At 41.6% G+C, this 13,869-nt stretch overlaps 1 protein-coding gene across 2 annotated transcripts in view; it reads left to right on the forward strand.

Annotated features, from left to right (window-relative positions):
• CHRFAM7A (CHRNA7 (exons 5-10) and FAM7A (exons A-E) fusion) overlaps window positions 1-10,222 on the forward strand; it is a 353,849-nt gene extending 343,627 nt beyond the window's left edge. For both annotated transcript variants that reach the window (XM_077474166.1, XM_077474167.1), the window contains one exon: window positions 7,774-10,222. In XM_077474166.1, coding sequence (XP_077330292.1) covers window positions 7,774-8,319 — 546 coding nt within the window. In that variant the 3' untranslated portion in view covers window positions 8,320-10,222. The remainder of the gene's footprint in view (window positions 1-7,773) is intronic.
• Window positions 10,223-13,869: the final 3,647 nt, after the last annotated feature.

The following is a 13,869-nucleotide window of genomic DNA, read 5'->3' on the forward strand; positions in this document are numbered from 1 at the left end:
GTCTAATTGGGAAGGGGGATCCGGACAATCTGGCTTCCTCCTTTCCTTAGATATTCAAAAGGCTTTCGACTCGGTCTCATGGCAGTACATCTTCCAGCTCTTTGACAGGTGGGGATTTGGGGCTCGCTTCCTTGGCTTATTACAGGCCTTATACTCCCAGCCGAGGGCCCAAATTCGAATGCAGGGATACCTTTCTGAGCCAATTCCCATCACCAGGGGGACCAGACAGGGGTGCCCCCTATCCCCCCTCATATTTGCAATAGCCATTGAAACACTGGCGATCGCAGTCCGCCACAATATGGACATTAGAGGTGTCCAATGCGGTAGTCAAACGCACAAATGTGGACTCTTCGCGGACGACATACTGTTGTTCCTCACTTCCCCCCTCACAACCCTACCCAACTTATCCCGGGTATTGGACGACTTTGCCAAGGTCTCAGGCTTGAGGGTTAATTACTCCAAGTCTGTGGCGTTGAATGTTTCTCTACCCACTCACCAAGTCCTCTCTCTCAAACAATCCTTTCCGTTCCAATGGAGTGACACTGCCATCCAATACTTGGGTATCTCCCTCACACCTAAAATAGAGATGCTATATGCCCACAATTACCCCAAATTATACAGACAGCTGGAAACCGACCTCTCCTCATGGTCTAAACATGAATTATCCTGGCTTGGCCGGATTAACTCCATAAAAATGACCTTTCTCCCCAAAATCCTTTACTACTTTCGAGCCCTGCCAATACCAGTTCGGAAGGACCACCTTTGCTCTCTGCAAAGCAAAATACTGAAATATATTTGGGGTAATAAGGGATACCGTCTACCGCAAAACACGCTCTTCCTGCATAGACGCAGAGGGGGGCTGGGTCTGCCTAACCTCCACAAATACTACCTTGCAGCTCGCCTAGCCCAACTCTCCTCGATCTACTCCAAATATGAGAAACCGGACTGGCAGTCCATAGAACGCTGTGCGGTACCCTCCTATACACTAGATTTTTTATTATGGTGCCCGCCCAAAGCCAGGCCGCCCATCATGTCCCCATCCCTTTCTCACTCCTGTGCCCTATGGGACGGCCTTCGCAAAGAGCCTTCCCTAGTCTCCACTATAAGACCCCTTGCTCACATGTTCCGTAATCATGACTTCCCCCCCGGTCTGAACATTGAGGCCTTCAGATGGTGGTTGGACAAGGGACTATACCGGATAGGTCACTTTTTTAATTCCAGGGGTCCGATTTCCCTAGCTTATTGTATCGAACACTTAGAGCTACCAAACACAGAGAGGTTCCGCTTCCACCAAATATCTCACTACCTGAACTCACTTTGGAAAAACAAACCCCTTCCTCCTCCCTTTACTGAATATGAAGCCTGGTGTGGTGGAGTCGGGGAGCAGAGGGGTGGTATTTCAGTGATCTACACGGCTCTCACTTCCCCAACGGGTAAATCCCCCTATATGACGGCTTGGGAATCTGATCTCCAGACCTCTGGGAGTCTCGAATCCTGGCAGCTGGCCTTAGCCAGATCCTTTCGGGGGATCCAGAACACCTCACTAATGGAGGCTAGCATCAAATTGATAACCAGGTGGTACCTCACTCCAGTAAGGCTAGCCAGAATATATCCCACGGCTAATCCCTTATGTTTCAGGGGGTGCCAACTTCGTGGCTCCATGATCCACATCTGGTGGGAATGCCCTAGACTCCGTTCGTTCTGGACTAAAATATTCAACTTGATTTACTTAGTCACAGGCTGCCGGGTTTCGAGAACTCCAGAGGTTGCGTTACTCAATACCCCGATTCCTTTGATGTCTGGTAACATTCAGAAACTAACTTATTTTATTCTATTAGGAGCCAAAATTGCGATTGCCTCCGCATGGAAGCAACCCAAACCCTCCTTCCTCGCAGTTAAGAGGAAGATATCGTGGATAATGTCCCAAGAAAAACTATCAGGTATTCTGTCAGACACCACACCTAAATTCCGAAAGGTGTGGGACCCTTGGGCCCGTTACATGGGAATCTCTCTGCTGCCGGGGGTACCCCCAGGCCCTCCCCTAGGAACCAGACCTCACCCCTAAAGCACCCATCCTTACATTGATTGTGAAACATTCCCTCGCTATATCCTTCCACCCTTTCAGGACATAGCTTACCTCCCCCGACCCCTCTGTTCTCCTCTTCTCCTCCTTTCTTCTCTTCTCTGTCCTTCTAGTTGTTCTAAGATTTTGGTTTGCTCAACAGAGCTGTAATTGACAAGTTCACCATACAGTCCAATTTAATGTTGCGGTACCCACGGCAGACGATCCCCCGACTGTTTTTCCCCTCTGCGAGGGAGGGGCCTGGGAGGACACTCCCTCATCCTGGCACAGCAAGTTCCCTATTAGGGGTGTCGGGATGGGGGCTCCTGGGAGTTACCCTAATAGTCCTACCTGGTGGGCTCTCCCGGGGGGGACACCCTCCGTTTACCTCTTATTGATGTAGCCCCTCGATAAGGAAGGGCTTGCCGACTGTGCACTCTTGATATTGTCTGTTTTTCACTAATGTCTCATGTTTTTTTACTTACATTGTGACAGCAGGACCTCCCTGCTACTGCTAGTTTGTGTACTGTTTTACGTATGTAAGTGCCTTTAATATAAAATAAAATATTTTGAAAGTAAAAGCTCTTGGCAAAAGAATCTTTGAGACTCCAACCCCATGCACCTGGTGTAGTAGAGTTTTACAGTGAATGATAGTTGTTTGACTATGGAAGACTTTCCTTTTACAGACCTCATTAATTTGCTGTGCACGGCAAATCAACATCTCTGGAACCCTGCACGTACTCTAGATACTTAGGTCTAGTGATGCCACAAGCTTTAGATAATGCAGAGAGCTTACCATATGAAAGATTACTGATGCGTTTCCTCCCTCAAACACCACATATGCCATGAAAGGATCTCTTCTTCTGTATACAGATTTGCTCATTAAGAAACTAGGATAACAATGACTGTAGAGAAATGCAAATCCTTGGCACGCAAAAATGTAATAACAGTTTCCTTTGTTGCATGCTACAAAACAGAGTCAAATGTAAATTTATAGGATTCATGTCTTTTTTAATGCAAAAACAAATCTGTAAACATCATTGTGTTATACAATTAGTTGTAGCCTCATACATTTAATGACTGTCAGCCCTTACTACTTATCAATTTACCTGCATGATTCCCCCAGTCCTTCCTAAATGTGTTAGAGAGTTACAGAGGATAAGCTACTTTCTATGGTATTGAACTCTTAGAAAAAGCAATGTCGTTGTTTTTACATTTTAAATGCTGTTACTGTATGAATGTTGAATTTCATTGGGAACATTAAAATACAACCCAGGTTGTTTCTATCCCATAAATACATTGTGAAAAAGAACTTGTGAGTTCAGAAACAATTGGCATCAATGTGTCTATGGATGAATTTTTCCGGCAGCAGACCTTGACTTCATTAAACTTTTCTACAGTCTCAAAGGCTATTTCTTCTTGTGTTCTAAAGGCAAAAAACAAACTTTGAAATTCTTGATTGAAGTATTGCATTATCTATGTGAATACATTCTCAAAAATATCCAAAACAAACTTCAGCTGCATGAGATTTAGCAAACTCAATAGACTAGTTGAATGATCAGTGCAGTAAACAATAGCATTAAATCATATGTTTTTTTATGTTGTTATGAAAATTATCAATTCCAACAGAAAGAATAAGATGCCCTCATAATAGCCATAGCATGTATGCAGACCCAGGAACAGTGTTAATTTTAAAACTATTTTAGTTGACTAAAATAGGACTAAAACTAAAACAATTCAGATAACTAAAATAAAACTAAAAGATTATGACAAAAATGAAATCTAAATTTGACATCAAAATGAACACTGGCTATATATCACAATGGCTAAATCTGTGTCTGTAGGGCATGTTAAAACCTTAAAGAGGGATTCCACCAAAAAAAAAAATATTAAAAGCCAGCAGCTATAAATACTACAGCTGCTGACTTTTAATAAATGGACACTCACCTGTCCCGGGTTCCAGCGATGCCGGCAGCTGAGGCCGATCGATCGCTCGGCTCTCGGCTGCTGCCGCCACCATTCTAGGTAAGGGAATCAGGAAGTGAAGCAAATCGGCTTCACTTCCCGGTTCCCTACTGCGCATGCGCGAGTCGCGCAGCGCAATAGGAAATCTCTGCGCTGTCACTGGGACCCGTGTGTGTCCCAGCAGACAGCGCGGCAGGGCAGGAAATGGCGTAGACTCCCACAGGAGTCTATGCCCGGAAGTGGGTGTAAATACCTGTCTTTGACAGGTATCTCCACCCCCCTCCCCCCTGAAAGGTGTCAATTGTGACACCGGAGGGGGGGAGGGATCCGATCAGCGGAGGTTCCACTTTAGGGTGGAATCCCGCTTTAATACCATAAATAATAATGTTCGATTTTGATTCCAGGAGTATATAGTATGAGTTTGGAAATTCATGAGAAATGCTTAAATAATGCATTACAATTTAACAAAACCCATAAAATTAAAACAATTCAGATTACTACAATACAACTAAAACTAAAATGGCATTTTAGTCAAATGACTATGACTAATACTAAATCGAAATTTGATGCCAAAGTAAACACTGCCCATGAACTCATGTAAGGCCACATCAGTCTCCTGGATATATATGAAATTATTGTCAGATTATTTAGCTATCCAGGATCTAACAAAAATTTGCAGTTTTGGGTGTACATACTCTTTAAATATATAATTCTGTAGCTTTCTCCTTTATACACAAAGCATATGTGCATATATTTATGTGATAGACCAACACAAAGTGGTACATAATTGTGAAGTGGAAGGAAAATGGTAAATAGTTTTACTTTTTTTTTTACAAATAAATATGTGAAAACTGTGGCGTGCATTTGTATTCAGACCCCCTGAGTCAATACTTTGTAGAACCTCCTTTCACAGGAATTACGGCTCCAAGTCTCTTTGGGTATGTCTCTACCAACTTTTCACATCTAGAGTGACATTTTAGCCCATTCTTCTTTGAAAAATAGTTCAAGCTGTGTCAGATTAGATGGAGAGTACCTGTGAACAGTAATTTTAAAGTCTTGCCACAGATTCTCAATTGGATTTAGATCTGGACTTTGGCTGGGCCATTCTAACATATGAATATGCTTTGATATAAACCATTCAATTTTAGCTCTGGCTGTATGTTTAGGGTTGTTGTCTGCTGGAAGGTGAACCTCTGCTTCAGTCTCAAGTCTTTTGCAGACTCTAACAGGTTTTCTTCTAAGATTGCCCTGCATTTGGCTCCATCCATATTTCCATCAACTCTGACCAGATTCCCTGTCCCTGCTGAAGAAAAGCATCCCCACAACATGTTGCCACCACCATGTTTCACAGTGGGGATGGTGTGTTCAGGGTGATGTGCAGTGTTAGTTTTCCACCACAGCTTTTGCTTTTAGGCCAAAAAGTAAAATTTTGGTCTCATCTAACGAGAGCACCTTCTTCCACGTGTTTGCTGTGTCCCCCACATGGCTTCTTGCAAACTGCAAATGGTACTTCTTATGGCTTTCTTTCAACAATGGCTTTCTTCTTGCCACTCTTCCATAAAGGCCAGATTTGTGGAGTGCCCGACTGATAATTGTTGACAGATTCTCCCACCTGAGGTATGGATCTTTGCATCTCCTTTAGAGTTACCATGGGTCTCTTGGCTGCTTCTCTGATTAATGCTCTGCCTGGCCTGTCAGTTTAGGTGTATGGCCATGTCTTGGTAGGGTTTGCAGTTGTGCCATACTCTTTGCATTTTCAGATGATGGATTGAACAGTGATTTGTGAGATGTTCAAAGCTTTGGATTTTTTTATAGCCTAACCCTGCTTTAAACTTCTCTACAACTTTATCCGTGACCTGCTTGGTGTATTCCTTGGCCTCTTATGATGCTGTTTGTTTACTAAGACTCTCTAGCAAACCTCTGTGGGCTTCGCAGAACAGCTGTATTTATACTGAGATTAAATTACACACAGGTGGACTCTATTTACTAATTAGGTGACTTCTGAAGGCAATTGGTTCCACAAGATTTCAGTGAGGGGTATCAGAGTAAAGGGGGCTGAATACAAATGCATGCCACACTTTTCAGATATTTATTTGTAAAACATTTTTAAAACCATTTATCATTTTGCTTCCACTTCACGATTGTGTGCCACTTTGTATTGGTCTATTACCTAAAATCCCAATAAAATAAATTTTACTTTTTGGTTGTAACATGAAAAAATGTTAAGGGGTATGAATACTTTTTCAAGGCACTGTAGGCCTCAAGATAAAGTATTAGACTGCACCAGATTAAAGTTGTCATCAAGCCTTCTAGCTTCAATACCATTGTACTCGTGAAGAGCTATTACCTTTTCCCTTGGGTCCCCAGTGCAAGGTACAGCATAGCTGAAGCATGTGACCTTAGTTCTTTCCATGTGATCATGCCTTCCAAACAGGCCAGTCATTTTTATTAATTATTATTTCTATTGGAATTATTCTGCTCATAACCAAAAAGACCTATACCAGCCTGAAAATTATGAGCCCATGACTGATGTGTTAAAAGGGGTGAGTTATTTTTGCCATTGATCCAAATCACTTGGCTGGTATTATCACAAAATAGGGCCTGCAACATTTCTAAGAGCATTCACTAGGTACACTAATAACATTTGTAGAAATGATTTTTTCCCCAAAATAGACCCCTCTTTAAAATCTTTGTCTAATGTAAAAGATGTGACAGTACTGCAGGCAAAATATTACATTAACGCCACCAATACAGGGGGCAAATGATGCAGAAGATACTTCTCTCAATTTATTAAAAACAAAAATGAAAAGATGCTCTTTAAAGTCCAATTGAACTCTAGGTACATGAAAACAAAAGATTTTGATTTCTTATGGTTCATTTTCTTTCTAGAGCAGCCACAGTTTGGGTAGAAAGGCCTGTCCTTTGCCAGTAGCTGCAGAGTAGGAGTATGTATGTGTGTATATAGGGGTCTCATTAAAGGGACATGCCCCCCGATGAGTCAGTCCAATAGTCCACTGATTAGGGAGCTCAGGCTCTAAGCCCTTGTACACACGGTCAGAGATTCCGACGGAATGTGTCCTATCAGACCGTTTTGTCGGATATTCCGAATGTGTGTGGTCTGCATCGGACTGTTTCCATCGGAATATCCGACGGACCAACTTTTCCAACTTGCCGGTAAAATTTTCCGACAAAATGCCCCGATCGGACATACTCCGATCATGTGTAGCCTACTCCGACGGACAAAGTGCCACGCATGCTCAGATCAAATTCCTAGACCAAAGCTATTGGCTACTGGCCTAAACGTAGTCCCGTCGTAATGAAATAACGTCATCACGTTATGTACAATCGGTTTTTCCGACAACTTAGTCCGACCGTGTGTATGCAACATCACTTCCGGACCTCTTCCGGAATTAATCCGTCAGAATTACTCTGACGGATTTGGTTGTCGGAATCTCCGACTGTGTGTACAAGGGCTTAGACAGAGGTGTGTCGAATCTGCAAAAAGATCACTTCTTCTCCATAGAGGTTTCCACTCAGGCTGTGATAGACGTTGAAGACCTTTTGTTTTGATGCACCTGGGATGTATTTAGCTAGCTTTATTCTCACATTTCTTTTATAACTGGCCTGCATTCTGTTTTGCACGACCAGCTTTATTGTTGTAGAATAAAGCAATCTGTATTTTGGTCTAAAATTTTAAGTAGAAAATATATGGAACTCTGATGGTATTTATCTTGCTTTTCTTCTAGACAAGAATCATTCTTCTAAATTGGTGTGCTTGGTTCTTGAGAATGAAAAGACCCGGAGAAGACAAGGTCAGACCTGTTTGTCAACACATTAATAAGCAGCAACATCAGCAGCAACATCAGCGACGCTGCAGCATGAACAGCGTGGAAGTTAATACTGTTAGTGGTCAGCAGTCCAGCAATGGAAACATGCTTTATATTGGCTTTCGAGGTTTAGAAGGAATTCATTGTACACCTACTACCGATTCTGGAGTAATATGTGGCAGAATGGCCTGTTCACCAACCCATGATGAAAATCTAATCCACCACACACGCCACTCTGAAGGTGACCATGACTTAGCCAAGATTTTGGAAGAACTGCGCTTTATTGCCAATAGGTTCAGAGACCAAGATGAGGATGAAATCATATGTAATGAATGGAAGTTTGCTGCCTCTGTGGTGGACCGGTTGTGTTTGATGGCATTTTCTGTCTTTACCATCATTTGTACTATTGGAATATTGATGTCAGCTCCCAATTTTGTAGAAGCAGTGTCTAAAGATTTTGCTTAACTTCAAAATTATATCTTTTTAATGGTGTCCTTTCCACCTAAGTGGGCTTTTTCTACTGAAACCAGTGCTAAAATGGATATCTTGTGCTCATATTGGGGATATGCATTGGCGTTAACCATAACTCAAAGTGTACAATTCTTAATTTATTTTTTTAAATTAAATATTATGTTTAGGTATGATCATGCAATTTATTTACCTCCACAGAAAATGGGACTGTATAGTTATGTCACCGGTATGCATACAATACACTGATTATCCACTGTTTGGTCCTACAATATTGACATACAACACAAACTAAAAGTATTTGACAAAAACTGTGTCATATATCAGTATGTTACTTTACAATTGTTTTATATATCACTGCAGACTGCCATATATCTACACAATGAAATTAAATTGGCAAGTATTCAAGGAAATAATTATATTTTTATAATACATACATTTATATGAAATATTGTAGAAATATTTAAGATAAAAAAGTTCTCAGGGTCATTTACAACAGACAGACACTAGAATTTTATTATACTCAAGAGTGCCTGCCTAAATGCATACATGTTATTATGTCATATAGCTGCCTATTATAAATGTGCACAATCTAGCTTATTGCAAGCTCCGCAATGTTAGGTCATGTGCCAGCACTGTCTACCTGAATCACTATGCCTGCTTTTAAATCACGGTTGGCAAAGTGATTAAATTTCACTGTCAATCATAGTCTTATATCCATTATCAAAAATAAGAGTGGTTTCAAAAGTGCACTCTTAAAAGGACTCTCATTGCTCATTGTCCCTCTGAGAAACCAAAAAATGAAATGTTAATACAAACCCAACATAGCCGTCTCACCTGTTTCTGACTGCTTTGGTCTATCCATATTTTGCAGGAGATGGGTATTCCATTAATCTCAATGGCAGCATTGTTTTTCATGCACAATACATTACAGGGCTTGTTCCAGGAGAAGCAGTAAACAGTAACTGGGGGTAAGCTGTGGCATTTTTAAGTGTGTGAGGTTAATATTTGTGGACTGAATAGCCATTTCATTGTTGCTAAGGAGGAGCCTTTGAAGGGAGAGAGGGGAGTGCACTTGCCCTTTAAAAATTAAGGGCTATGAGAGCCAAGGGTACTTTTTGTGCCTTAGCTGTGAATTAAGCCTAGTACATATGGGCCGAATGCTAGCCCATGTGTATTGCAGCCGGACGGGGGCTTCTGTCGATGGGGCATGACCAAAAAAGATGCTCCCGATCAGCGGTCTCAGCCATTCACTGACAAGAGTGTTCTGGTGGGTGGCCATCCCCCATCAGAAGACAATAGCACAGCATGGGAAATCACTGTACTAATATTGCATGGTTAGTACAGCGGCTTCTCCGGAGCTGTCAGTTTTTCATTGTTCAGCCCTGCTGAGTTGAATGAAAAGAAAATAATAGTGTGTACTAGGCTTTAGTATGTATTCTCTAGTTATCAATGCGAGTAAGGATTAGTGTCAGCCATTATAATGGCAATGAGCACAATAACATAATTGCCTTGTACTAGTCACTATAGGGATTGTGAATGCTTTCATGATTGTGGTATCACAGGAAGGCCGTATAAGTGATTGCAAGCTCTGATCTTATAACACAGGAGGTCTCATGTGTATAATCAAGACAAAGGTAAATGGGAGCCATAAATTAAATGTGAGCTGTCATTTTTAAGTATAAGCTTGAAAAATGCAAACAACCTAACTGGTTTAAAAAAAAAGTCTTTTTCCTTTTACACAAGGTCTTCTATACCTTTTTTTAAGTTTTAATACAATTAAATATTATGAACAGAAAACAAAATATCTATCAAAATAAGACAGAACAGACAATTTGCCCATGGGACTTTTCTGGTGCTGAATAAAAAATACATGAAATGTATAAAAATGCTGAATTTTTATTTTGATTTGCATAAAAATCGCACAAGGACATTTTCACATAGAAATCAAAAGAAGAAAAACTTTTTATAAAAAATGCAAATACAATTTCCCCCCCTGTACATTCCATGTGTCAACCGACATAGTACATCATTATCTTATTGACAGAAGTTGTAATCTCTATGTATTTCGCGGGGCGACGCCAATATCATCAGGAGACATAAGTTGGTTTATGTGTACATACAGAGATGAAGTAACATAGAAAATATGACCATATGGTTCAAACCAAAAAAGGAGAAATCTGGATCTCAATGCTGTGAACACTCACAGCGGAGGTTCCCTCCAGGAGCTGAGGGTAGGTGGGTAACCTGAAGTCAAGCCTGATCTTTTGGATGTGCAGCATTCTGTCATACACCTGCGCCGGCCATTAGCTCCATTCTTTCACATGCTTTGTTTGCTGATCATTCTTTGGGTATCCTTCTGCTTGCGAGGTGTTGTGATCAGATTGATTCATCTAGATACACCTCTTTCATCAGCTGGATTTGCTCAACGTACATGTACTCTATGTATATGCTGTCTGAGTGGTGTTTTGATGTTTTTAATTCATAGACAACGTCGTCTTTATTTTATAATGGTGGAAGATTTATTTATTTATTTTTCTTTGAGTGTTTTTGATATGAATTGTTGTTTATCAATAAACTTTATATCATTTTTTTCATTTATGACTATGTACTACATCATTGCTAGATCCCTGTGGCTCATCTAAGTGGCACTTTGAATCGCATATTCTCTATCTTCTCTATCTTTTGGATGTGCAGAATTTCTCTATGCTGCTCTGTCTTCATAACCTCCTCTTGCCACTTGTTTTGATATCAGGGGGTCTGCAGTAGAGGGTATCTATGCCACACCTTCTGGTTACCCACCTACCCTCAGATCCTGGGGGGAACCTCCGCTGTGATTGTTTACAGCATTGAGATCCAGATATAATTTCTGCTTTTTTGGTTTTAACCATATGGTCATGTTTTCTACATTACTTCACTGCTGTATGTACACGTAAACCCACTTATGGCTGTCTACTGATGAAGTGGTCATTGCCCCAAGAAATGCATAGGGATTACAGATTCTGTCAATAAGATAATGACCTACTATGTCGATTGACACGTGGCATATACATGGGGGAAATTGTATTTGTATTTTTTTTTTTTAAATCAGATTTTATTTAACAACATATACACTAAAACAAAAAACAGAGGAAAATAAATTATAACATTGAGAATCAACTCAAATATTCATGCCATAGCAAACATTTGTATTTGTTATAAAAAGTTTTCCTTCTTTTGACTTCTATGTGAAAATGTCCTTGTGTGATTTTTATGCAAATCACAATTAAAATTTTATATTTTTATACAGTTCATGTATTTTTTATTCAGCACCACTCAGAAAAGTCCCATGGTCAAATTGTTTGTTCTGTCTTGTAGTATTGGGAGTGGAGTACTGCTTCGATCTGAGCACACGTCATATTTTCTTTTTATCTATCAAAATAAGTCTTTAACATGAATAAAAATAATTGGTTTTCTGTTTAGCATTTAATCAATCATACACACAGTATATGTATATTTAGAGCTGGGGATAGATAGCACATACAACGCTTCCTGGAGCGAGCACGCTTTCAGGTACAGATACCAGTGCTCAAGTGACAAACAGTGGGGTTATTATTGGGGCTATTTACAAGTCTAATTACAGGTGTTGTATAGTGTTCTACAAAATAAACAGAGCAAAAGCTTCAAAATAAAATCCTAGCCATGTTTCGGCACTAACTGCACAACTCAAATTCCTAACTAGCACTCTGAGCAAGCCTAATGCTTGTCAGTCTCCACAGATGGAGTTTTACAGTTTTCACCAACCTTTAGCTCTCACAGACATGACTTGTCTGTTCCCTAGACTCTCAACCACTGACTCTGAGTGATCCTAAATTGCCTAACTATAGAGGTCCAAAACCTGAATTCATCAGAGAATCACAAGTCTCTAAGCTCCTGTACACACGGTCGGAGATTTCCACAACCAAATCCGTCGGATTTTGCACATTGGATTTTGTCTGTCGGATCTTGTCCGAAACTATTGCATACACACTGTCGGACAAAGTTGGTGAAAAATCCGATCTTTCAGAACGTGATGACGTAATTTCGTTACGATGGGACTACATTCAGGCTAGTAGCCAATAGCTTTGATGTAGGAATTTGATCTGAGCATGCGTGGCACTTGGTCCGATCAAAATTCTCTACACATGATCGGAGTATGTCCGATGGGCCCAGTTGGTCGGGAAATATTTCCAACATGTTGGAAAATTGGGTCCGACTGTCACGTACCTGGTGGGCGAGCCCGGAATGCAGGGAGCGGCCTCTCGTAGCCCCTGGCTCGAGAACCCCTGGAGGTGGTGACAGAGATTCAACAGCTCAGGGGACACAAGTGCCTGGCAAGTGAAGGCAGGTCCGGATCACCAACAGCAACACAGACAGCAGTCGGCAGGTGACAGCAGGCACTAGCAGATCAAGCAGGAACAGCTGGAGGCACTGGCAGATCAAGCAGGAACAGCTGGAGGCACTGGCAGATCAAACAGGAACAGCTGGAGGCTCTGGCAGATCAAACAGGAACAGCTGGAGGCTCTGGCAGATCCAAACGGATAGGTGAATAACAGCAGAGTCAGGTACAGGCCGGGTCGGCAGCAGGCGGGCAACAACGGAACAAGGGTAAAGGCAGAGACGTGGTCAGACAGGCAGGTAGTCGGTGGCAGGCAGCAAACAAACGTGGTGAAGAACAAGCCGGGTCACAGGAATCCAGGCAACAGGTAACAGGTAGCAGAATCTCCAAGCACGCTGTAGACTGGACAGCAAGAGGGAAACGGAGACAGAGTCCTTAAGAAACCTTTAGGGCGCCAAAGCGGTCGCACGATGAGTCTGCGTGCCCCGGCGAGTGGCCGTACGCCCGTTCGTGACCCCACGCACCCGCGTGCGCTCGTTCGCCACATCGCGCACCCGCGTGCGCCCTATCGAGCCAGCGCGCACCCACGTGCGTCCGTTCGCGTTAACACGCGCTAACGGGAAACGACGGGTTCTCAACAACAGGCCTCTGCGGGCAGATCTCCCATGAGCGATCGGAAACGCCAGGACGGTCGTGACACCGACGGAGATTCCGTCTGAATCAGTCCGATGCATACCACACACAGTCGGATTATCCGACGACACGGTCCGATAGGACACATTCCGACGGATTCTCCGACCGTGTGTACAAGGGCTTAAAGTGTATGAAAGGAGCCTGGGAGATGTGTAAGACCTGAACATGGACTGTCCTAGGCTCCTTCCCACTGAAAAGACACCATGCTACTAATATATATATATATATATATATATATATATATATATATATATATATACAGATATACTGTATGTATATATATATATATATATATATATATATATATATATATATATATATATATATATATACACACACGGATATACTGTAATATATATATATATATATATATATATATATATATACCACTGATCAGCTATAACATTATGACCACTAACAGTCTTGTTACAATTTCATCTGCATGTGGGCAATATATATTAGACAGTAAGTGAACATGTTGTCCCTGAAGCTGATGT

The sequence above is a fragment of the Lithobates pipiens genome, unplaced genomic scaffold, assembly GCF_037356315.1.
Source record: "Lithobates pipiens isolate NorthernLeopardFrog02 unplaced genomic scaffold, aLitPip1_a1.2 Scaffold_8, whole genome shotgun sequence".
Lineage (NCBI taxonomy): Eukaryota > Metazoa > Chordata > Amphibia > Anura > Ranidae > Lithobates > Lithobates pipiens.